Source organism: Muntiacus reevesi, chromosome 8 (assembly GCF_963930625.1).
Source record: "Muntiacus reevesi chromosome 8, mMunRee1.1, whole genome shotgun sequence".
In the NCBI taxonomy this organism is placed as follows: domain Eukaryota; kingdom Metazoa; phylum Chordata; class Mammalia; order Artiodactyla; family Cervidae; genus Muntiacus; species Muntiacus reevesi.
In genome coordinates, this window is record NC_089256.1 from 63866778 (window position 1) to 63889894 (window position 23117).

A 23117-nucleotide genomic window follows, 5' to 3' on the forward strand; every position below is an offset into this window, starting at 1 on the left:
ATGGACTTGATGTGACGGAGACACATAAAGAAAGAGGGCTTTAAGGAATTTCTTCTATTAAAAACTTACTCTGTTGATTTTTTCTTTAGAGACTGCCATAAAATATCTTAGTTTCTTTCAGTTAATTGTATGTTTAGTTGTTTTTCTTTCATAGTTTTAATTTTTTGCTTTGTTGTCATTCAGTTCAAAGAAAATTCATGCTCAGAATGAAACTCAACATGATCCAACAATATTCTGATTACATTGTAAAGATGAGGCTTAAACAAAACTTAAGTCAAATCTACACAACTTTATTTACCAAGACAGTTATTTTTTTAAACCATGACCAATTATTGGCAGCCTCCCTGGTGGCTCAGATGGTAAAGAATCTGCCTGCAATGCAGGAGACCCAGGTTTGATCCTTGGATCAGGAAGATCTCCCGGAGAAGGGCATGGCAACCCACTCCAGTATCCTTGCCTGGAGGATTCCATGGACAGAGGAATCTGGAGGGCTACAATCCATGGGGTCACAAAGAGATGGACATGCCTGAGTGACTGAGCACCTGTAAGAAAACAATTATTAAGCATTATATGCCTATTCTAAATGATGTTGCTTACTTTAGCTTGTGATCAAGATATTGCCTCTAGTTGACTGACTTCTGTCCTTTTATTTGGTTAAGTGACAGCTGTGGTCACCGGTTTATCCAGATTAACAACAAAATAAATAACTGCAGTTAGTTGCTTTATTAATTTCCTTAAGTGGTTGTACATATTAAAATGGACACCTATAACTATCTAAGGTAAATAATCAATGTTGGCTTCTGCTATTATACTTGTATTGTTTCTTGCACCCTGGCAAACCACGTGGCAAAATAATATTATCATTAAGTAAACGATCTGAAAAAACAGGAAAGTAAAATTGAGACATATCAGGAGAAGAGCTCATATTAAGATCATGCTTCTCAACTTAGACTGCAAAGTGCCACAAGAGCTATCTTATCCACTAATGTTTACTCAGAGATTTGCATATAAAAATTGTTGAGTGATTCAGTTCAGTTCAGTCAGTAAGTTGTGTCCTACTCTTTGCGACCCCATGGACTGCAGCATGCTAGGCTTCCCTGTTCACCACCAACTCCCGCAGCCTACTCAAACTCATGTCCATAGCATCGGTGATGTATCCAACTATCTCATTCTCTGTCGTCTCCTTCTCCTCCCACCTTCAATCTTTCCCAGCATCAGGGTCTTTTCCAAGGAGTCAGTTCTTTGCATCAGGTGGCCAAAATATTGGAGTTTCAGCTTCAGCATCAGTCCTTCCACTGAATATTCAGGACTGATTTCCTTTAGGATTGACTGGTTGGATCCTTGGAGTCCAAGGGACTCTCAAGAATCTTCTCCAACACCACAGTTCAAGAGCATCAATTCTTCAGCGCTCAGCTTTCTTTATAGTCCAACTCTCACATCCACATATGACTACTGGGAAAACCATGGCTTTGACTAGATGAACCTTTGTTGGTAAAGAAATGTCTCTGCTTTTTAATATGCTGTCTAGGTGGGTCACAACTTTTCTTCCAAGGAGCAAGCATCTTTTAATTTCATGGTTGCGGAGACCATCTGCACTGATTTTGGAGCCCAAGAAAATAAAGTCTCTCACTGTTTCCATTGTTTCCCCATCTATTTGCCATGAAGTGATGGGACTGTATGCCATGATCTTAGTTTTCTGAATGTTGAGGTTTAAGCCAACTTTTTTACTCTTCTCTTTCACTTTCATCAAGAGGCTCTTTAGTTTTTCTTTGCTTTCTGCCATAAGGGTGGTGTCATCTGTGTATCTGAGGTTATTGATACTTCTCCCAACTACAATGTTTAATAAATGAAAACAATATTCTGTGTCTAATTACCAGTTCCACTTATGGAGCTCATGGCCATATTAATGGTCCAGGACCTGAGTAGAGGTAGAAGATCTACCTGTCAGAAAATTAAGGGCTTGGAAGAGTTGTTGGGAAATAAATTATGTTCTTGCTGGAAGATAATTTAAATAATTTATGCATTCATTTAATAAATAGCGTTTGAGTACTTTCTGTGTTCAGATACCATAACAGAGGTTGCAAGGGATAAAGTACACAAGATATGATTTATACTCTCAAGAATCTTTAATTCAATAGAGAAGATATTTGTATACCAACAATTTGTATACAAGGCTAGGTGTGGTAAATGGTATATATAACACAAAAGAAATTGTACAGAACTTTAGAGAGATCAAAGACCACTCCAGACCATGGATTGGCTAACTATGGTCCATGAACCAAATTTATCCTGTGGCCTATTTTTAAATGGACTGTGAGCTAAGGATCGTTTTCACATTTTGATAAAACAGGAAAGAATACAGAGGCTGTATGTGACAAAGCCTAGAATTCTATTGTTACTTTACATAAGAAGTCTGTGGATGCCTGTTGCAGACAAATAAACAAAGAAGACATCACATAAGGCACATTTAGTCTGGGCTTTCAACTGATAGACGAGCCGGGATGGATTGTATTGTTTCTTGCACCCTGGCAAACCACGTGGCAAAATAATACTATCATTAAGTAAACAATCTGAAAAAACAGGAAAGTAAAATTGAGACATAACAGGAGAAGAACTCATATTAAGATCATGCTTCTCAGCCTAGACTGCAAAGTGCCACAGGAGCTATCTTATCCACTAATGTTTACTCAGAGATTTGCATGTAAAAATTGCTGAGTGATTCAGTTCAGTTCAGTCAGAGCACTTGGAATGGAGGGAATTACTTTTACTCAAGTCCAGAGGCAGTGGACTGCAGGACACATCTAGAGAATAATGGTGACAAGTCCATTTGGCAGGACTGTGAATTTTATGAATGAAGAAGTGGAGGAGTCTGGAAGGGTTGTTTGTGATGGGTGGACTTTGGTACTTGACTATTCATTTACTGAGGACGTCACAGAAGCCGGAAAGAATTTTATGCAGTTTTTGCAGTGGCCTCTCTTCAAGAATTTTAATGATGGAAATGAAGATTATTTTTCATAGTAGAGCACTACCATAATGTAACTGCTATGACACTTTACCAGAAGGAATCCCATGTTTCACTCCAGCCAGCAAAGAACTCATGACAGCAATGCATATTCTCTGAACTATAGTCGAGGTCACATTGAAACTCCCAGCAAGTTGCTTAAAGACAACTTGCTTTATTATTTCTCATCTCCTCCACCAGTTAGCTCCCTGAAAGTGTAATTTAAACTGAGATTTCAGAAAGACCTTCTAGTGTAGCTTTGTTTCACATGACACTATGCTATTAATGCATGACACTATATTATTAATAATATTCACCAACAAGTCTCAGACCCACTACTTCACCCTCATTTAGTGGCAACCTCCAGCAATCAAATAATTGCACTTGTCTGTCTGGCCCAAGCACAAGATGCACTTACACAGACTGTTCTGTGGTCAGTTCCATTTGCTGACAGCTCAGCAGGAAGGGTTCGCTTTATTCAACACATAAAGCTGTTGCATACAAATGGAACTCTGGATAGGGAAGGGAGTAAAGAACTGAGAAAGGCAATGGAAAAAGGTGTGCAACAATGGAGTGAAATAGAGGGTTGGCTGGGAAATCTCCATTGGGAAAAGATATCTAGTCTTTACCCCCAATTTCCAACCTTCCCCTGAAATCTTGAGTGCCTCAATTCTCTTCCCTACAGCCTGAGAAGATAGCAGAGTCTTTATCCAGAAACACATGCCATTACTCCAGTCAAACACATTGCAATTCTTTGGTCCTCCCTTCCACTCACATGCTCTGGACTTTATTAATTAGGACAATGGTTCTTGTATTTAGAAAGGAAAGTAGGAAATCAGACTAAAACAGATGCAGTGAGGAAAAAATAAAGCAAGATAAAGAAAAAAGGAAAGAAAATCACAGAGAAATAGTTATAAATTATTTTATAACAGGCACAAGGCAGGGTTGGATCACCTGACTTGGATGCAGATGAATCCAACAGGGTGAAAGGGTGGCTAGACTTCAGCCTTCTGATTTTCCAGCATCCCCTCCACTCCCCACTGCCCTAGGCCCTCACATTCCTACCCAGATCTGTTCTCCAACTCACTTGCTCTAAATATCTCCTTTCTTCCACCTATTCTGCACCAGCATTAGAACATTCCTTTTACTAGCTATAATAGCAAAAGAGGCTCTTAAAACACTTCACGAAGGAGTCTGTTGATCACAGCTCAGTATGATAATTATACTAAGAATACTGATTTTCAAACAGGGGAAAACAGGATGAATTCCCAGTGGTAGATTGTCAGGTCATGGTAGGATCACTGGAGATAAACAGGAAGAGGATAAAAAGAGATGGAATGAGGGAGAAGGGAAAGGAACTAAATATTTACTGAGTGCTATTTAGTTTTACATACAGCACTGTATGAGCAGCTGTCTACAAGAGAAAGTGAAAGTGAGTCGCTCAGTCGCGTGCTACTCTTTGAGACCCCATGGACTATACCATCCACGGAATTCTCCAGGCCAGAATACTGGAGTAGGTAGCCTTTCCCTTCTCCAGGGTATCTTCCCAACCCAGGGATCAAACCCAGGTCTCCCACATTGCAGGCAGATTCTTTACCGCTGAGCCATGAGGGAAGCCCACCTATAAGAGAATCATGGGTTAAATGGCTGCTAGTCAGGAACTTGGACTCCACTAACCAGATGTGAGTAAACTCCTAAAGGGTGGTAAGGAAATACAGGGAAAGGCAATTCTATGACCTTCTTATGACCCCAACATTATATACATCTGGAAAGTGGACAATAAGGGTAAGCAATTACTGGACACTATCAGGGCTTTGGAAAAGTTAGTCTACAATTTTAAAGCTCAGTTTCTTCATTTAAAAAACAATGCCGTTGTGGGGAAAATGATCTCTATATTTTCTTCTCATTCTTAAATTAGATGATTCAATGAATTTGGTCCAATTTTTTTCCTCTGTAAGATCATTTCTATAGTAGGTAAACATGCTTTTATTTCTTCCATCTTAAAAAAAAAAACAAAAGCAGAAAAACCATTCTTGAACTGCTTCTCTCTCTGAGACCTGTCATATTTCTCTAATTCCCTTTTCATCAAAAATCCTTGAAAGAGATGTCTTATGATCCATATCTCCACTCTTTCTCTTCCTCTCTCTCCTCTCTTGAATCTACTCCAGTCAGACTTTTGTCCCCTCATGTTGCAGAAACTCTTCTCATAAGTATCACCAACGATCTCTAGTAGTCAATTCTCAGTTGTTTTTTTATTGTGACTATTAGCAGCATTTTATATAGTTCCTCCACTGAACAATGTCTTCCCTAGGCTTCCAGGACACCACACTCACCCGGTTTCTGGTCAACAATTTTCAGTCTAATTTTCTGGCTTTTCTTCATCTCCCCAAATTCCAAATATGAACAATATCAATAGGCAAAACACTCTCCGACATGAATCACAGCAGGATCCTCTATGACCCACCTCCCAGAATATTGGAAATAAAAGCAAAAATAAACAAATGGGACCTCATGAAACTTAAAAGCTTTTGCACAACAAAGGAAACTATAAGCAAGGTGAAAAGACAGCCCTCAGAATGGGAGAAAATGATAGCAAATGAAGCAACAGACAAAGGATTAATCTCAAAAATATACAAGCAACTCCTGAAGCTCAATTCCAGAAAAGTAAATGACCCAATCAAAAAATGGGCCAAAGAACTAAACAGACATTTCTCCAAAGAAGACATACAGATGGCTAACAAACACATGAAAAGATGCTCAACATCACTCACTATCAGAGAAATGCAAATCAAAACCACAACGAGGTACCATTACCTGCCAGTCAGGATGGCTGTTATCCAAAAGTCTACAAGCAATAAATGTTGGAGAGGGTGTGGAGAAAAGGGAACCCTCTTACACTGTTGGTGGGAATGCAAACTAGTACAGCCACTATGGAGAACAGTGTGGAGATTCCTTAAAAAACTGGAAATAGAACTGCCATATGACCCAGCAATCCCACTTCTGGGCATACACACCGAGGAAACTAGATCTGAAAGAGACACGTGCACCCCAATGTTCATCGCAGCACTGTTTATAATAGCCAGGACATGGAAGCAACCTAGATGCCCATCAGCAGATGAATGGATAAGGAAGTTATGTTACATATACACTATGGAATATTACTCAGCCATTAAAAAGAATTCATTTGAATCAGTTCTAATGAGATGGATGAAACTGGAGCCCATTATACAGAGTGAAGTAAGCCAGAAAGATAAACATCAATACAGTATACTAATGCATATATATGGAATTTAGAAAGATGGTAATGATAACCCTATATGCAAAACAGAAAAAGAGACACAGATGTACAGAACAGACTTTGGGACTCTGTGGGAGAAGGCGAGGGTGGGATGTTCTGAGAGAATAGCATTGAAACAAGTATACTATCAAGGATGAAACAGATCACCAGCCCAGGTTGGATGCATGAGACAAGTGCTCAGGGCTGGTGCACTGGGAAGACCCAGAGGGATGGGATGGGTAGGGAGGTGGAAGGGGGGATCGGGATGGGGAACACATGTAAATCCATGGCTGATTCATGTCAATGTATGGCAAAAACCACTACAATATTGTAAAGTAATTAGCTTTCAACTAATAAAAATAAGTGAAAAAAAAAAAAAGATATCAAAACAGCCCTTATCCCTCTTCTTTTCTCTCCACTTATCCAATGAATGATTTCTTCTGTTCCATGGTCTTGAAGATCATCTATGGACTGATGACTCTCAGACCTCTCTCCTGACACAGGACTTGCATATCCAAATGCCTTCCTAAAACTTTTTGAATATCTAGTTGATATTTCAAACTTAACACAACAAAATCTCCCATCCCCCACTTGCTGTTCCTGAAGTCTCTCCAGTCCCATTAAGTGGCAACTTCAGCCTTCCAATAACCCAAGCCTACTGCTTGGGAATCACTCTTGAATCCTTTCTTTCTCCCACATACTATATCTCATCCATCAGAAAATCCTATCAGTTCTTCCTTCAAAATATCAGCAGGAGTCCAGCCACTTCCTTCCACTTCCACTACTACTATCATCTCCTGCTTGATTGTAGCAATCTCTTATAACAGTCACCATTCATGTTGGAAAGAGATGGCATCCCCCAATGGAGTAACTAAAGAAATTTTAATTAGGGACTGTTTACGAGGATACAGACAGGATTGAGGGAAATAAGTAAATAATGATCAAGTGCTTAGTGTCCATCATGGCTTTGGGGGCCAATGGAATCATTATTACCCTTAGACATACCTGAAAGAACAAGAAGTGGGAGCAATTACCTGAAGACACACACAACAGGAACTGTACTCCAGTGGACAAACTCAGCCAGCCTTTGGCAACCACCATAAAGGAAGATGGAGAAAGGAAGACCATGAACTCACTCTCCTCCTGCTTTCTGATCTGCTGATCAGACATAACTGAACTCCAAGCTAGAAGACAAGGGAGTCCATTGATGTAGTCCATTAACTTCAGCCTCCTAGCCACCTGTGCTCCTCTGGGAAACAGAGCAGAACGGAAAACAATAGAGAGGGATCTTGGGGGGCAGGGAACAAATGTATTTGGCAAAATATCCTCATCTGCAAAACAGAAATAAGTATTACTGTTATGAAGTGAAATAATCAACATGAAGCATTTAGCACAATGTCTGGCACATGGTTTTGGGGAAAGAACAAATTTTATATGCTTGGCATTAATTTCCAAAGGTGGATTTTCACGGAGTGATGTTTCCCAAACTTCAGATTATGACCAATTAGTGGACTGCAAACTTAATGGATTTTCTGGATTTTTTTTTTAAATAGGAAAGGAGCATACATCTCAGGAAGCAAGTGCAAGTACTGTCTCAAAAACAGCAATTTCCATTAAGTTCAATTTAAATTCACATTAAATTCAATGTGTGTGTGTGTGTGCACATGCACATTCAAGTATGTATTTGTTTCCTAGAGTCACAAGCTAAAATATACTTCTTACTATTAATAAGAGTTATGGTCAAAAAGTGTTTGAAAGTCACAATTCAAGACTACGTCTAGATATTCCCTCTAATCTCTCACTTATTACTCCCCCAAAAGTGACTTACTTGGTCGACAAATTTGAGAGGAGAAATTGAGTAGATGTGCTTGAGACTTTTCTCATTATCTGGTCATTCCAAGTCCCCTCTACTGTCTTCTCTTATTCTCTATGGTAGCCCAAATAATAACCCCCAAAGATACCAAGTCCTAAAACCTGGAACCTGTGAATATAACCTTATATGGCAAAATTTTTGCAGCTATGATTAACTTAAGGACCTTAAAATGGGGATATTATCCTGGATTTATAAAGGTGGGCCCTACATGCAATTATATGTATCCTTTTAAAGGGAGGCTGTGAAGATTCTACACACAGAGGAGAAACGCAACACGAAGACAGAGTAGAAAGGGATTTCAAGATACAGACCTTTCTTGAAGATTGAAGTTATGCAGTCACAAGTCAAGGTATGCTAGCAGATACCGCAGGCTAAAAGAAACAAACAGTGATTACTCATTTATTTATCAGCCTATAGACTTTTTAAAAATTGCTTTGAAGGGTTCTTCCCATGCCTTTAGTGTGCTTGCACTCACGAGTGAAGTGTCATGAGAATTGGGAAGAACTTTGCACTCTGACTTCCCTCTGACCTTCTTTAGGAATAATAATAGCTACACACTGAGCGATAAGTATGTATAGAATACACAATATACATCTCTATCCTTACAAAAATTTGCCAAGATAGCCATCATACTCTTGTTTTACAAATGAGAAAATGAAGAGTCAGGAATAACTTGCCCAAATGCACATAAATAGTAAGTGACACAGGTTGTGGATCTAGTTTGATTTGCATCCAAAAACAGCTATCTGCACTTCGAGTGTCTCCCTATGTTGTCCACCCCTGGTTTCCTAAGTCTAGGCTTGTGTTCCTCAAGCAAGCTACATATCATAGCTTGTATATACCAAAATCATATGTAACAGGAAGTTTTAAACATAGGAACTTTAAACTTTTTTCAGGTCAATTTGATCCCAAGGTCTTATATCCTACTTATCTTTTGTAGTTGTTGGGTTTAGAACTAGATTTTAAAAAGGCAAAAAAGGAAGATGTACACTTAACACTAGGATCTCAGTTTTGGATAGTTTGTTAACAATAAATTTCATTACAGCTCAGGGCTGCCTTGGAGATCCAAATACAGACTCTTTTTACAGAGGAGGAAAACAAAGCCAACAAATTCAACTATTTTTCTAATAACCAAAGAGCTCATCAAAGCAGAATTTTATTGCCATGTAAACAGATTTCTGATACTTTCTAAGTTCTAAGTGGAATTAATTCCAAATTTATTTTCATTATACAAACAACACACTGCAAATTTTTCATTTTTGTCTTCATTGTTTTTCTCTTCTCTTTTTATGTATAGATATGTGATACCCTGTAAGGCAAAACCAAACATTACTTTTTATTTTGAGAAAGGGAGTAACCTTAAATACATTTTTCAGTTGAGGTGATTCTGAGATCCCATGATCAGAATATTAACTGTCCTTAAGTCGTAATTCCATTCCACAAAACCAAACCCCAAACATTCACACAAGTTCCAGTCAAGTCACGTATTTAAATAAAATTATTTTAAATAAAAGAATGCCACAGAACAACCCCCGAAACAATATGGCTTGCTCCTTTAATTTTCTAGAATATCTTTTTGCTATACTGTATCGCTACATTTATTTGGCTTTATGGTGGAATTGTAACGGCAGGTATATGGATATTCATTACTCTTTTGACAATTACCAACAAAATAAATGCCAAGTGGAGGTGCTAACACGTAAAGAAAGAAAAACGTTCAGAATGAAGCTACACAGTATTTGCTCATGCCCTTCTATACCAAAACCCTTCCCGTAGGAATTCCCAAATACTCTAGGCTCAGAAGCAAAGAACAAAACGGTGCCAGGCTTGAAGGACAAAACGCCGAGAAGCCCCACCTTTGAACCCAGTTAGGAGGTGACCCGCCTATCCACCAACCAATCCAAAGTCGCGTTCTCCACCCGCCCACTGCTTGAGCGACCTTTTCCTTCCCGTCCGCAGGCCCACTTTTACGACAGTTTTCCGACTTAGTTTACGGCCGCCACTGCCGTATTTCCTGGGACGCTCTTGCCTAGGTGGTTTGTAAGTGCTGGTGGTGGACGAATCGCTTTGTGATAGAGGCATAAACTTGGTGGGCTGGGATGAACCGCGCTCCTGGTGGAGGCAGGGGAACCGAGCAGGTGCCATGGTGAGTTCGGCCTTCTGGCCTCTTGGGCGATTTCAGGCCCAGTTCTCAACCTCAGCTCAAGGCCTGAGAGGAGAGGAGCCGATGTCTGCCTAATGGGACTCTGAGCTGGGGGTGTAGCGCCTGGGGGAGTCACCCTCTCTAGGACACAAAGCTGTTGGCTCACCGCTCTCGGGCCTTTGTGCCTGCCGTCCCTAGTGCTCGGAGATAAATGGAAACGCACTTGATTATACCTGCTGTTCCCCTCCATCTCCTCGCAATCTTTTATCTACATTGCACCGTCTTCCCCCTTTTCTCTTACTGACTGACACACTTCTCGATTCCTATACATATTTGGCCGAAGGCGCTATGAAAAGCTACATCTCTTTGTTAAGCTCACGTTTAATGTTGAATCAGAATTTACAGGAACCCTCTGTAAACAGTTCTTTCTCCAGCAGAAACTTTATTTCCATTCCTCTTGATTGAATTTAAATGTGACTTCACTTTCCCTGAGGTGAAGTAGAAGTTTTCAAGGGGCGGGAAATCATCCATTGTTGTAAAAGTAAATAAGCAAATCAACTTGCTTTTTTTCCTCCCTGCAGTGAAAGCCCCCTACCTTTACAATGCATTGGATGGAAATTTGCAGGATCCTTGGGCAGAGTATTTTCATCCTAAAAGTTGTTTCTCCCGTTGAAATAAATTTTGTAGTGAGTTGAAATGGGAGAATGGGCATGATAGGATAGGGTGAGAATGAGAGAAATAAATACTTAACTCTGCTTCCCTTTACCAGGCCAGTACAGTGGTAGCAGTTGGACTGACCATTGCTGCTGCAGGATTTGCAGGTTTGTTCATGGTTTGGGGATGGAAAGTAGGAGATGTTCAGTTCAGTTGCTCAGTCCTGCTGGACTCTGCGACCCCATGATTCGCAGCACGCCAGGCCTCCCTGTCCATCACCAACTCCGAGTCTACTCAAAACTCATGTCCATTGAGTGGGTGATGCCATCCAGCCGTCTCATCCTCTGTCGTCCCCTTCTCCTCCTGCCCCCAATTCCTCCCAGCATCAGGGTCTTTTCCAATGAGTCAGCTCTTCGCATGGGGGGGCCAAAGTATTGGAGTTTCAGCTTCAGCATCAGTCCTTCCAATGAACACCCAGGACTGATCTCCTTTAGGATGGACTGGTTGGATCTCCTTGCAGTCCAAGGGACTCTCAAGAGTCTTCTCCAACACCACAGTTCAAATGCAGCAATTCTTTGGCGGTCAGCTTTCTTCACAGTCCAACTCTCACATCCATACATGACCACTGGAAAAACCATAACCTTCACTAGACGGACCTTTGTTGGCAAGGTAATAAAAAGTCTGGTTTTTAATATGCTATCTAGGTTGGTCATAACTTTCCTTTCAAGGAGTAAGCGTCTTTTAATTTCATGGCTGCTAATAAAAAGTCTGGTTTTTAATATGCTATCTAGGTTGGTCATAACTTTCCTTCCAAGGAGTAAGCGTCTTTTAATTTCATGGCTGCAGTCACAATCTGCAGTGATTTTGGAGCCCAAAAAAATAAAGTCAGCCACTGTTTCCCCATCTATTTCCTATGAAGTGATGGGACTAGATGCCATGATCTTAGTTTTTTGAATGTTGAGCTTTAAGCCAACTTTTTCACTCTCTTCTTTCACTTTCATCAAGAGACGTTGAGGACTTTTTAATTATTTTGTTGCTTTTGTTTTTAGGTCGTTATGCTTTGCAAGCCATGAAGCATATGGAGCCTCAAGTAAAACAAGTTTTTCAAAGTCTACCGAAATCTGTAAGACTTATTTAGCACTTTTGCTAATTCTTTGCTGTGTATGAAGCCTAGAGCCAGACATTCATGGTGTTCTAAGTGATTGCTCTAGACCCCTTCTCTTGCTTCCCACGGGAAAGGTTTAGAAGTTCTGAGCTTTGTAATGGGGCTAAAGAATCAAATGTTATATATGATGGATCTGGGGAAGGGATGTTAACAGTTCTAGTATCATGAAAGGTAATGTCACTTTATTGTTCATATGTGATTACCTTCAGCATCATCTGCTCTGCATCACACACACAGAAGGATCTAGGGATCTGAAGTGACCCATTGTTACTGTGTGGCTGTGGCACTCCTTAACAGCTTACTTGGATAACACAGCAGTTAGTTGGGCTCTGGAGTATGACTGAATGTGATAATACCCTCTGTGATCATACCCTCTGTGGTCAAAATTCAGAGTGAATGATTTTGACATTCTGTAGAGAATTGCCTTTTATTGTTGCGATTGAGTTACATAGTGGGTAATGGTAGGCTTTACCAATATGATTTCTGACACATCGAGGTCAATGGACCTAATAGCCTGATTTTCTTAGTACTATCTTAAAGTCTTGTTTTAGTAGCTGCCTTGAACTTCAAAACATCCTTGAACAACTTGCTCACAAGATCTCCAGATCCTATAAAGCACTTGTTCTAAAACATTTAGTCATAGTCTGAAAACAAGTTTTTATTTGAACATGGCTAGCTTGGAATAATCTTCCCTTCACTCCCAGAAGAACTGGCTTTGAGGCATTGTTATTTTGTCTTGTTATCTTTGACAGTTTAGGTTGTCTGGCAGGGTGGGAGGTTGGAAATGGATGTTTAATGATCATTAAAATACCTGTTGCTACTTACAAGCTAAAATACCATAGGAATCACTCTTAAAAGTTTTTTGCTGGTTCTGTGAACATTTACAGACATTTTTAGGCAATTTTCAGTTTGATAATCTTTTCCTACAAATTCATTTCCTCTTTCAGGCCTTCGGTGGTGGCTATTACAGAGGTGGGTTTGAACCCAAAATGACGAAACGGGAAGCAGCATTAATACTAGGTGTAAGGTAACATTTCTTACATTTTTAATATTTTTCTTTCAAATTTAGAGCTATAAGCAAATGTTTAAGAAAGACCTTCTCTCTTTTTTTAGGAGTTATTAATTTTTATTTTTGGCCACACTGTGTGGCATGTGGGATCTTAAGTTCCCCAGCTAATGATCAAACCCATGCACCCTGCAGTGGAAGCAGGAAGTCTTAAACACTGGACTGCCAGGGACTTCCATCTATTATATACATTTTTTTAAACCTTAACATTCCCTACAAAAATCCAAAGAGAAGGCCCACTGACACAGAAGTACTTTTTAACTCACTGGAGGTAGGTTTTTCAACAGATAATCATTACTCAATATTGTTCTCTATAACTGAGTGACAAATTTTGTGGCGAAAATTCTTTCATTTCCAGATACTTAAACATGCTTTCCAATAACGGGATTGTTGTAATAAATAGTTTCAAGTTCAGCTCAATTTTTGAGAATACCTTAAAGGAGCTCTGTTAAGTTCTGTGATTCAGAATAGTCATCTTCCTTGTGTTAGAGAAGAGGCTCCTAGGTAGCTTTTCATACTTAATCCAGTTTCACAATTTTCCACTTACCTTTATAGTTTTTTAATATGACCCAGAACTAGTCTGAAGTAAACAATACCTTTTCCTTTTTTAAATTAGCCCTACTGCCAATAAAGCCAAAATAAGAGATGCTCATCGACGAATTATGCTTTTAAATCACCCAGACAAGGGTAAGTATCATTACAGTTGTTAACACATTTTGTTGGGGTGACTAATTGTTAATAATGGGATAATTTTATAGCTAAATCTTGGCTGTTGTAAGGAAAATGCTTCAATTTGTTTGTGAGAATTGTCTCCCAAGCTGGGTCTACTTGCTGTTTTGGTATCTTAAAAGAATAGAGTGGGAAATTTACTTATAGACTAATAAACAGATCTAGTAACTACTGTCATTTGGAAGTAGTCATAAGCATTAACCATGTTTTGAGACCAGCAGTTGTGATGTGTCTTAAATACTGCTAACTACTTTTTGGGGTGGGGTGTGAGGGGTGTCTACATTCTTAAGGAAAATGTTGAATTTCAGTTAATCAAACTACCAAAAACTTTCCCCCCCTTAACCATTTAGACTTTTTTTTTTGGTTGTTGTTGGTCTTGTTTATCTCACATATAGACTTTTTAAACTAGTCATTATCTAGTTAGAGAATTATAGGATGTACTTATTAGTTTCTGATACACTTCTAAGCAGCCTAAGGCTCTGTTGAAAGATCAAATGGAATACCAAAATATAGGCCACAAAATCCATAAATCAGTTTTTAAGTCCTTTTACTTTCATGTGAGAGATCTCATTAAGAGTTTTGGCTTCAGTGGGGTGGTAAATATTTGGTATTTGACTGCATAACATCTTTTACAAAACTTAGCTGGTATTAACTACATTCTTGCCTGGAGACTCCCCATGGACAGAGGGGCCTGGAGGGCTACAGTCCATGGGATCACAGAGTCAGACACGACTGAATGACTAAGCACACACCAGCGAGCTTCTGATTCCTTAGGTCTAGGATGGAACCCATATATTTGCATCTTAACTAAGCTTACTGATTGCTTGCTGGTTTGGGGCCACACTTTTTTGAGACTCACTGAAATCACAGCTCCAGTTTAGTAGGAAAGCAGCTGTAGGTGATACATGAAGGGACTATTGATAACTGGCAAAGGAACTAGAGTGGGGTCTTCCAACAAAGCTCAGAAGCCTTTGACAATTTCATGATTTTATAATAACACAATATGATAAATCAGTGTTCATTTATGAAAAAGGTAACTTACACTATTTCAAAGTCACATGAGAATTTTTTTTAAATCTCATTTCTGTTTAAGCTTTTTCAAAAGGTGCCATTTTATGTGTGTATAAATCTCCCTCACTGGAATACATCATTTCCCATTGATCAAATACATTAACTGTTTTTAGTCATCCGGTTCCAGTGTCATAGCTATTTTTTTAAAAAATTAAAATTTCATTTCTGCTCATTTCATCTTAGATAAACAGTGGAGTTCTTGAAACAAGGTAATAGCTTTTCACCAGGCAGAAATTGGAGAATCCAATGTTATAACTATTCCTTTCTTATTTCTTTCTATAGGAGGATCTCCTTATATAGCAGCCAAAATCAATGAAGCTAAAGATTTACTAGAAGGTCAAGCTAAAAAATGAAGTAAATGTATGGTGACTTTAAGTTCTTATTCACTTATGCATACCAGCTTTTTATAATAAAATGCCTCAAACTTAAAATTTTAGAAGTTATTTAGAACAAGCTAAATCAAAGCCTTGGTATAAATCTGTTTAAATTGGAGGATTTTAAATCAGATTATAGATTATTTGTAGGTTATTTTATGGCTAAATGCATACCATTTAAGTGTTGTTCACTACTCATTTGACAAATAATTTGGTACCTATTTCAAGACAACAGTCTCTGCCCTAAAGGAATCCCCAATCTAATGGGAGACTGATAATTAAAATGTGATCAATATGACAGTATTAGCACAGGTTGTTTTAGTAGGGACTCATCTCATTGGGAGGGAAGGCTGTTCAAGGTACAGAGGACTCCCTAGTCACTTAGAACCCTGAATTTTAAAGTGAGTTTAGCCATAACGTTAACGTAAGAAATTGATGTAAGGTATGTATTTACCTCTTTGTCAGTGATAAATCTGAATTGTTTCAGATTTCATACATTAAAAACTGTAATAGTATGATAAAGATTTGAGAGTACATGTTTTATTTTTAATGAAGTATGTGTATTTTATTTAGGTAGCCCCTTAAAGAGACTATTTATAAATTAATTGGTTATTTACATAATTAAGTTAAACATTTGTTAAAATACAGTAGGCAGAGCACTAACTACTTTGTAGATACCAGGTGACTCATTTTAACAGCCTACTGGGAAATCACAGGTGATTTTGGAGATATTAACTTGAAAATAAGAAATCTGCTAATAATGAGATTACTAGCCTTTTATTTCAATCTCCCAGACTAATCAAAAATTATTTATGAACAAGACTTTAGTATCAACTAAAAACCAAATTTTTCAGACACATAGAAAATACGCCCAGAGGCAATCAAGCATTAACTTTAAAAAGGAAAAGTTCATATAGTAGGTATACTTGAGTGTTTAATGCAAAAATAGCATATGTGTTTTAAGAGAAGTATTAAGACAATGGAATCCACTTTAAAATAATACTAAGGAGCACAATAGAGCATTTTTCTTTCACAATGATCAGTTTTTCTCTAGGCTTACCTTTTAAGAATCTATTATTTCATTGAAAGCTATTAGACTTACCATTTTTCTTGGGTAAAAAAGTCATGAATTTGAGGGCTCTAGATCATGATAATTGATACAAGTATGGATGATCTACAAGATAGCCTTCATTGTTCAGTAGTTTGTTTTTTTTTTTTTTACAAAATACTTGTGTATTAACATTTATTGACTATGATGTGCTAGCACTGTGCTAAGCATTTTCCCTCTATCTCCATAGTAGTTACTATTAAAGTACATTTTACAGGTTCAGTGAAGTTAAGAAACTTGGCCAAAGCAACACGCTGGGTCAAGAAAGCTGATCTTTTGCAAACCCAAAGATCTACGCCGTTAACCTCTACACTGTGGTACCTTTCACAAATATGATAACCCAGGGATGACCTTGGTGGTACTGAGATACAAGTCTGGCACTTGTCATTACACTTACACCTTGAGGCTTTTTATCGGTTTCTCCTTTCAGATGTAGACACTTTTAAAAGGGAGGAAGGTTACGGTTGAAGATAGGACTAGGGAATAGGAGATACAGGTTTCAAGTCAAAACTTCTGCTATCAATAGCCAGGCAACTTTGAGCAACGAATCTTTATGCCAAGAGCTCTGCTTCCTTATCTGTTGGGGGGGAGGGGAGGATGAAAAATTGTGATGATTTCTCATTTTTTGGATGGGAAAATGAGAAACTATGCTGGGTTGCACAGCTACTGAAACTATAAGCCCAGAGTATGTTCTCCAGTTTACTATGTTCACTTATAATTTGGTTCTCTATGTATTAGTCCTTAAAAGATGCCTATTTACAGCCATCATATTTAGAACTAGCATACCAGAGGTCTAGTTTTCCTACTGACCCCCTTTCCTTTTGCCTTAACTGGGCCTCCAGGTTGTCATCATTAAGATGAGTCCTAACTGCTTCATAAGCTTTATAAAGCTGCTTTGCTGGTTATGAAAGTAGGCTATAATGGGCAGTCCTGAAGTTAAATCTATTCCAACCCATGAGAGTTTTAAGCAAATTCTCTTGCTTTCAAGTATTTCACAAATGATGGGAATACCTATGGAAGCATTTAATACAAGTCATGCAGACCAAAACCATTCAAGAAATAATTGAGAACCTGTAGGAAAATAGATGGAACACAAGTCCGTATCTATATATTGTGATAAGCTTGGTTTTATAGTTTTCTCTGCAGTTCTTAATTTCTTCTGCTCTAAATTACAAGAAGGATAAAAGGCAGCTAGATGTAACATGAGAAGTGGAAGAAACTGGATAACTACCATCTTAACACAAGGGTAAAAACCTAAACATGTTGGCCTATTACACACTAAAGAGCTTTCTAATAGTCAGCACACTAGGAATTGTACGTCCTCTGCCTTAAAGACGACCTTGTATCAGAAGCCGTTTAAATTAATCCAGACAGAGTGTCTTCATTTAAGAGATAATCAAACAAGTTTAAACATTTTAGGCTAAAATACTGAGTTTTACTGTTTCAATGAGAATTTATAAGGCATCTTTCTGTTGATAATGACCTGTTAACATTTTTGCACTTCAGAAGTGTATCTTGCAGTCGTATTTTACTCAGCATAAATGATTCCCCCAAACATGTTAATTCCAAAGAAAATTAAGTAATTGGCTCCAAAATGTCAAAGGACAGAACATGATAGAAGAAAAAAAAACAAAACTATACATCTGAGGTTAAAATTAAAATGCTAGAATATGTTTTTCGTTAAAGAGTCCTGGACTGAGAGAACCTTCAGTACCGGGAAACTTAAATAACTTTAAGCTCTGCTATTTGTTGTTGGCACTGTTGTTCAGTGCTGTGTATCTGGTTGGAGTCAGCTGTTGCCTTAGCAACAGGATATAGGAAGAGCTTCTCTCCACTGTTAACCTATTATTCCCGACCCGATGAAAAGGTCACATAGTCCAGTGTTAAGATATAATCTTGAACAAGTTAACACCTGCTGTGGCCTTAGTGGTATTTTAGTTAATAGAATTTCAAGTGAAGTCTTTACGTGACTTTCTTTACAGCTTGAAAACAGCAAGGTGAAAAATGAAGCTCAAAGAGGTTGCAGTACGAGCTCCAGACAACAATGAAGCATAAATTAGTTCATCTAGAAAAACTATGGGATAATTTTTATAACGAAAATTGTCTCTAACCTAGAAAATGAGTAGCTACATTTGACAATCCAAGTAAAATAAGGTACAAAATACAAAAACATCCAGAAAATACCCCTGTAATTTCACTCTTCACGCCCCCACAAAATACCACTCATTAAAACACAAACTTGAGAAACTGCTAACTAGTATACTTAATAGTGGAGCTTTGACATTAAGAATATTAGTAAAAAATAATTTTGCCCTTTATTTTTAGATTGCATACAACATAGCTGGAAATGCCTGGGATAGATACATATATAAAACAAACACATTTTAATTCAGCATACTCTCTTAAGAGTACAGAGGACTATGGTAAAGTGTCACACAGTATCTAACATATGACTAGAACCAAGGTATATTAGAAAGGCCCTTATAGGATCTAGTTGGATAAAACAGAATATAGAAAAGGGTGGTACAACTAAGATAGTGACTCCCAATTCAGTACCTGAAACATTAATATAGAAGATACAGATGAATCTGAATCTAAAGTGGTTCACTGACAAACCATTTTTTACAAAATTGTATCTCCCTTACAGAGTATGCACCTCCCTCATCCAGTAAGTAGGAGTTTTCTGGATAGTTAGACTCAGAAAGATTCACTGCTTGGATGTCCAAAGTAAATGATTATACCTTAAAATGTATTATTATTCATAAGAAATTGTCACTTTTGTGGGTCAGAAGTGGTCAGCTGTTGGCAATTTCCTATGTTTCAGCATAACTGACATTTTCAACCAGCAGCTGAATACAGTTTCAAATTACCACCACTTGCAAAAAGTTTTACTATAGCAGAATGCAATTATTGCTTTATTCCAAGAGTCCTCTGAAATTAAACCCAAATGCTATCATAGGTTGGGTTATAAGTGACTATACACATTCAAGCATCCTTAATAAGAAACTAAAACTTAACAAAACTAAGGGGTCAGCAAATTCACTGTATCAGGTATCCCTAATAAAGGGTACAAGGGATCCAAACTATAAATAGCAAAGATAGGAAGACTGAATGAGACTTTACAATGAACACTCTACTTGCTACCTTCTGGAATACTGCTAAACCCATAGATCTAGTTCAAATCGAAGTTCCTGGAAACTTAGAAAACATAAGTAATTTTCCTTTACTCGTTTCCAATAATGACCAATCATCTGACATAGGACTTAACTGCATTATGTAACTAGTATTCCATCCACCTGTCTTTAGTAAACTAAGCTCACTGTAGGCACAGCCTATAAGAATACTGACTAGTTGGTTTCAACCTCAAAAGTCAATCTGTTTACAGTAGTGTTAAATTAACATACCAACTTTGCAGACCATTCTCAGGTTAAACACCAAACTTATAGCAAACAGTAGCTACAAAAATACTTCCAAGGTGATGGATCCTAGCCACAAAAGAATGGCTGACCAGAAAAAAAAGTAAAACACCAGCTTAGTGTTTTCCTGTTTAATTATTTTGCTTACCTGTATATATCTATACTTGATTTTTAAAGACTATTTACTTAAGCAATCTTCCTCAGCCTGGTCCTAAGCAGTGACTCAGGTTTGAACTCACTACTTTGATATTCTTTCTCTTACCTTCACATCAAAATACAGTAACTACTTAAGACTTTTATGTATCCCTACTAGAGTTTTACCAACGATGACTGATCTGTCAACGAGAGGCCTAAGGCATCCCAAGTTTCAGGAAATGATCATTTTTACACCCATGTAATCTCACCTCAATTTGTAATTTAGTTCAGATATCATATATAATTATATATATATGCTAAAACAGTATTTAACCTGGAGAGAAACTTGGTGAGAATTCTCTTGCAGAGAATTGGTGGGGAGATGGGAGGGGGTCACAGCTGCTGGCAAATTCTCCCATAGCAACATTTCATGTAACTAATAGCCAAAAAAGATGCACCTCTCTCAAAGTTTGGAAGGCTACCTCTAGAAAGAATAGTTACCTTTGGGGACTGGGCTTTTCACTTCTAAATCTGAGTATATGATATTTTTAAAAAAGCCTATCATGATGCTATAGTATGTATTTTTAAAGGATATTGGGATTAGTCATTTGTAAAAAAATGAAATCTTAATATTTATATCCTAGAATACGGTTGTCAGTTCTAAAAAATTCCTTGGGCTAACTCCACTTTTAAGATGATTTTGTGTTTCTTCCTTTCTCATTGAACCAGTCTTTACAGAACAAGGAGGACTTTCATGAATGTATTCTATTACCTGGAAGAAAATGAAAAATCATTTTCTTTTTGCCATATTTACCAATTTGGAGATTACTGAAAATTCCCATACCTTAATTTATAATTCTACTATTGAAGACAAGGATAAAAAAGCCAAAAATGTTACTTGTTTTTAAAGTCCAAAGACTGCACTGTTCACACTACACCTTACTTTAAAATTTTCCATTATTAGGGTTTTAGGAAAAAGCATTTGATATTATCACAGCTTAACCTCACCAGTAATAAATCTGAGGGCTAAGGTTTATATACACTGACCTGACAAATATTTTTAGCTACACCCTGAATTACCCTTCAGTTGTAAAATCACTTAAGTTTTTTTAATGCACATAACAAATTAACACAAGTTATGCACATAAAAATACTTCTCAGATCCCAAGTGAACAAAAAGGGCTCCCTCTTCTTGCTCAGTAGTCTTTATATAATATTGTGGAGCAAAACCCTCCCACAAATCCACAATTATTATCAAACTTGAGAACTTTTACTTTGTGTAAAAGTTTGTATATTCCTAACATTAAGCCATCTGGACAAAATATTTACAAAACAATCCAATCATTAATATGAGAACCTTTAAAATTATTACCTTGAAAACCAAAGATCAGTGACATTTCTTATTTAAAAACTGTTCATTATACTTTATAAAAATAATGAAGAATCAAAGGCAAAAAATTCTGGATTTTACCTCACTGCCTTCCAAAAGTTGCCTATGACTAGAATTTTGTTACAAAGACTTTCCTAATATCAAATCTCTGAGACCAATTCCCTAAACCATTCTATTCTAACATACTAAATTTTTAAGTACTAAGACTTCAGAGGATTCATTACAAAATGACCAACTAATATTTTAATACTATTTATGAACAAGTTTAAATGCATCTTAAAAAGCAATCAGAATACTACTCTAGGCCTTTAAGTAGGTCCAACTACTTTTCAACAGTTTGTTTAAAAAGTAGAAAGTTAAAAATCAGCAAATGGAAGATCAAAAGTTTATTTACTACCTGCATACAAAAACATATTGCACATCAAACAATCAAAACCAAAAGAAAAAAAAAAGAAAAAAAAAAAGAAAAAAGGGAGAAAAAAGAAAAGATACTCTACTGAAGACTAACATGTAGTTTATACAGAATAAACCTTCTGGAAATTGATCTTTTCAGTAGTTCAGGTTATGTCTGAATGGACATGACTAATTCAGTTTAGTGTTTTAACTAAAGCTATGTTTGATTTTTTAAATACTGTACACTTTAATAAATAAACCAAACAAAGCCTCAATGTAGAACAGTCACTGCCAATAACACCCAGTGTCCCTGCAGATGAGTGTTTAACAAATGTATTCCAGTGGTCTGCAGATTTTCCTCTACAATACAGCATTTTTAAAACACATTAAAACAGACCAGTTTCCAGACTAAAACTAATGAAGAAATTACAATTCAGTGCAAAATATCTTAGACTGCATTTCATTCTAGTTTTCCTCAGGTGAAGAAGTGGTTGCATATTATTAAAAATGTAACAAAAGCAGCTAATGCTTTCATAAAGAATATTAGGTTAGGGATCCCACCCCACCCACCTCCCCCCATCTCTGCCATATTTTGAAAACAAAATAACATTTCCTATAGCCAGCAACTTTTTTTAATGTTACATATACTATTCTCAAGGCACATCTGATGATATATAACACAGTAGGTGTCAAAGTATGTTTAACATATGATTTCTTCAGGATCCCTCCCCTTTCTGAATTCCAAATGGAGGAACTGAAAGTGCGATGGAAAGACTGGCGATCCATATTCTATCTTTGGCAAGCTTGTACAAGCACTATTGTAAAATGTAATGTAAAAGAACTGTAAACTAGGAACTTCTTCAGTTTATGAAACACCATTCAGGACTGCTGCGTCTTGAGTATTTTCTTCTTTTAAGGTATTAATCTTTTCTTCTCCTGGAGTACGCTGTAGCTTAGAAATTTCATCGCCAGAAGCACTAGTTGGGCCATTTATTGCCTTTTCTGAAGGACCATGCTCTTCAATCACATCTTTTGCCTGCCAAAGGGAGACAACTTTTTCAACTTCTTTATAAATAAAATCTATAACTGAGGAGGAAAATAACTACATAAACATTAATTAGCTAATAAATAACTTTAGTTTCACATACCACAATGATCTGAATTAAAACATTCTTAAAATTAAAAAAGGAAAACAAAACCAAAAACAAAAACCCCAATGTATTCCACCTCTCTGGGTCTTTCAACTCTTTATCTCTAGTAGCTAGCAATACATAAGCCACAGGAAGAATCTGTACCTGTTTATTGAAAGCTTGCACCTAATT

The 23117-nt window shown here is 37.4% G+C and overlaps 2 protein-coding genes and 1 long non-coding RNA gene across 10 annotated transcripts in view; 1 reads left to right on the forward strand and 2 right to left on the reverse strand.

Annotated features, from left to right (window-relative positions):
* Positions 1-306: 306 nt before the first annotated feature.
* LOC136173558 (uncharacterized) lies at positions 307-9964 on the reverse strand. The gene is made up of 3 exons (XR_010664245.1): positions 8463-9964; positions 7313-7609; positions 307-542 (listed from the first exon to the last, which is right to left on the reverse strand). It is a non-coding gene; the product is annotated as an uncharacterized lncRNA (long non-coding RNA).
* Positions 9965-10145: 181 nt separating this feature from the next.
* DNAJC19 (DnaJ heat shock protein family (Hsp40) member C19) lies at positions 10146-18661 on the forward strand. Of its 4 annotated transcripts, none has more exons than XM_065942498.1 (7): positions 10146-10297; positions 11064-11115; positions 11998-12071; positions 13061-13140; positions 13796-13866; positions 15262-15339; positions 18444-18661. In XM_065942498.1, the coding sequence occupies exons 1-6, from the start codon at positions 10295-10297 to the stop codon at positions 15330-15332; spliced, it is 351 nt and encodes a 116-aa protein (XP_065798570.1). In that variant the 5' UTR covers positions 10146-10294; the 3' UTR covers positions 15333-15339; positions 18444-18661. The 4 variants fall into 4 exon arrangements, with proteins under 4 accessions (XP_065798570.1, XP_065798571.1, XP_065798569.1 ...); XM_065942499.1 differs by lacking the exon at positions 18444-18661 and adding an exon at positions 11443-11617 and having other exon boundaries at positions 15262-15410; XM_065942497.1 differs by lacking the exon at positions 18444-18661 and having other exon boundaries at positions 15262-15410.
* Positions 18662-21773: 3112 nt separating this feature from the next.
* FXR1 (FMR1 autosomal homolog 1) overlaps positions 21774-23117 on the reverse strand; it is a 67759-nt gene continuing 66415 nt past the window's right edge. For 4 of the 5 annotated variants that reach the window (XM_065942495.1, XM_065942494.1, XM_065942492.1 and 1 more), the window contains one exon: positions 21774-22831. In XM_065942495.1, the coding sequence (XP_065798567.1) occupies positions 22661-22831 (171 nt within the window). In that variant the 3' untranslated portion in view covers positions 21774-22660. The remainder of the gene's footprint in view (positions 22832-23117) is intronic. The other variant, XM_065942496.1, reaches the window with a different exon arrangement.

Bases quoted from the DNA above. Each gene is read 5' to 3' on its own strand.
- DNAJC19 (XM_065942498.1), top strand. The intron at 11,116-11,997 runs GTTTGTTCATGG...TTTTGTTTTTAG, and splicing joins TGCTGCTGCAGGATTTGCAG to GTCGTTATGCTTTGCAAGCC. The intron at 13,141-13,795 runs GTAACATTTCTT...TTTTTAAATTAG, and splicing joins GCATTAATACTAGGTGTAAG to CCCTACTGCCAATAAAGCCA.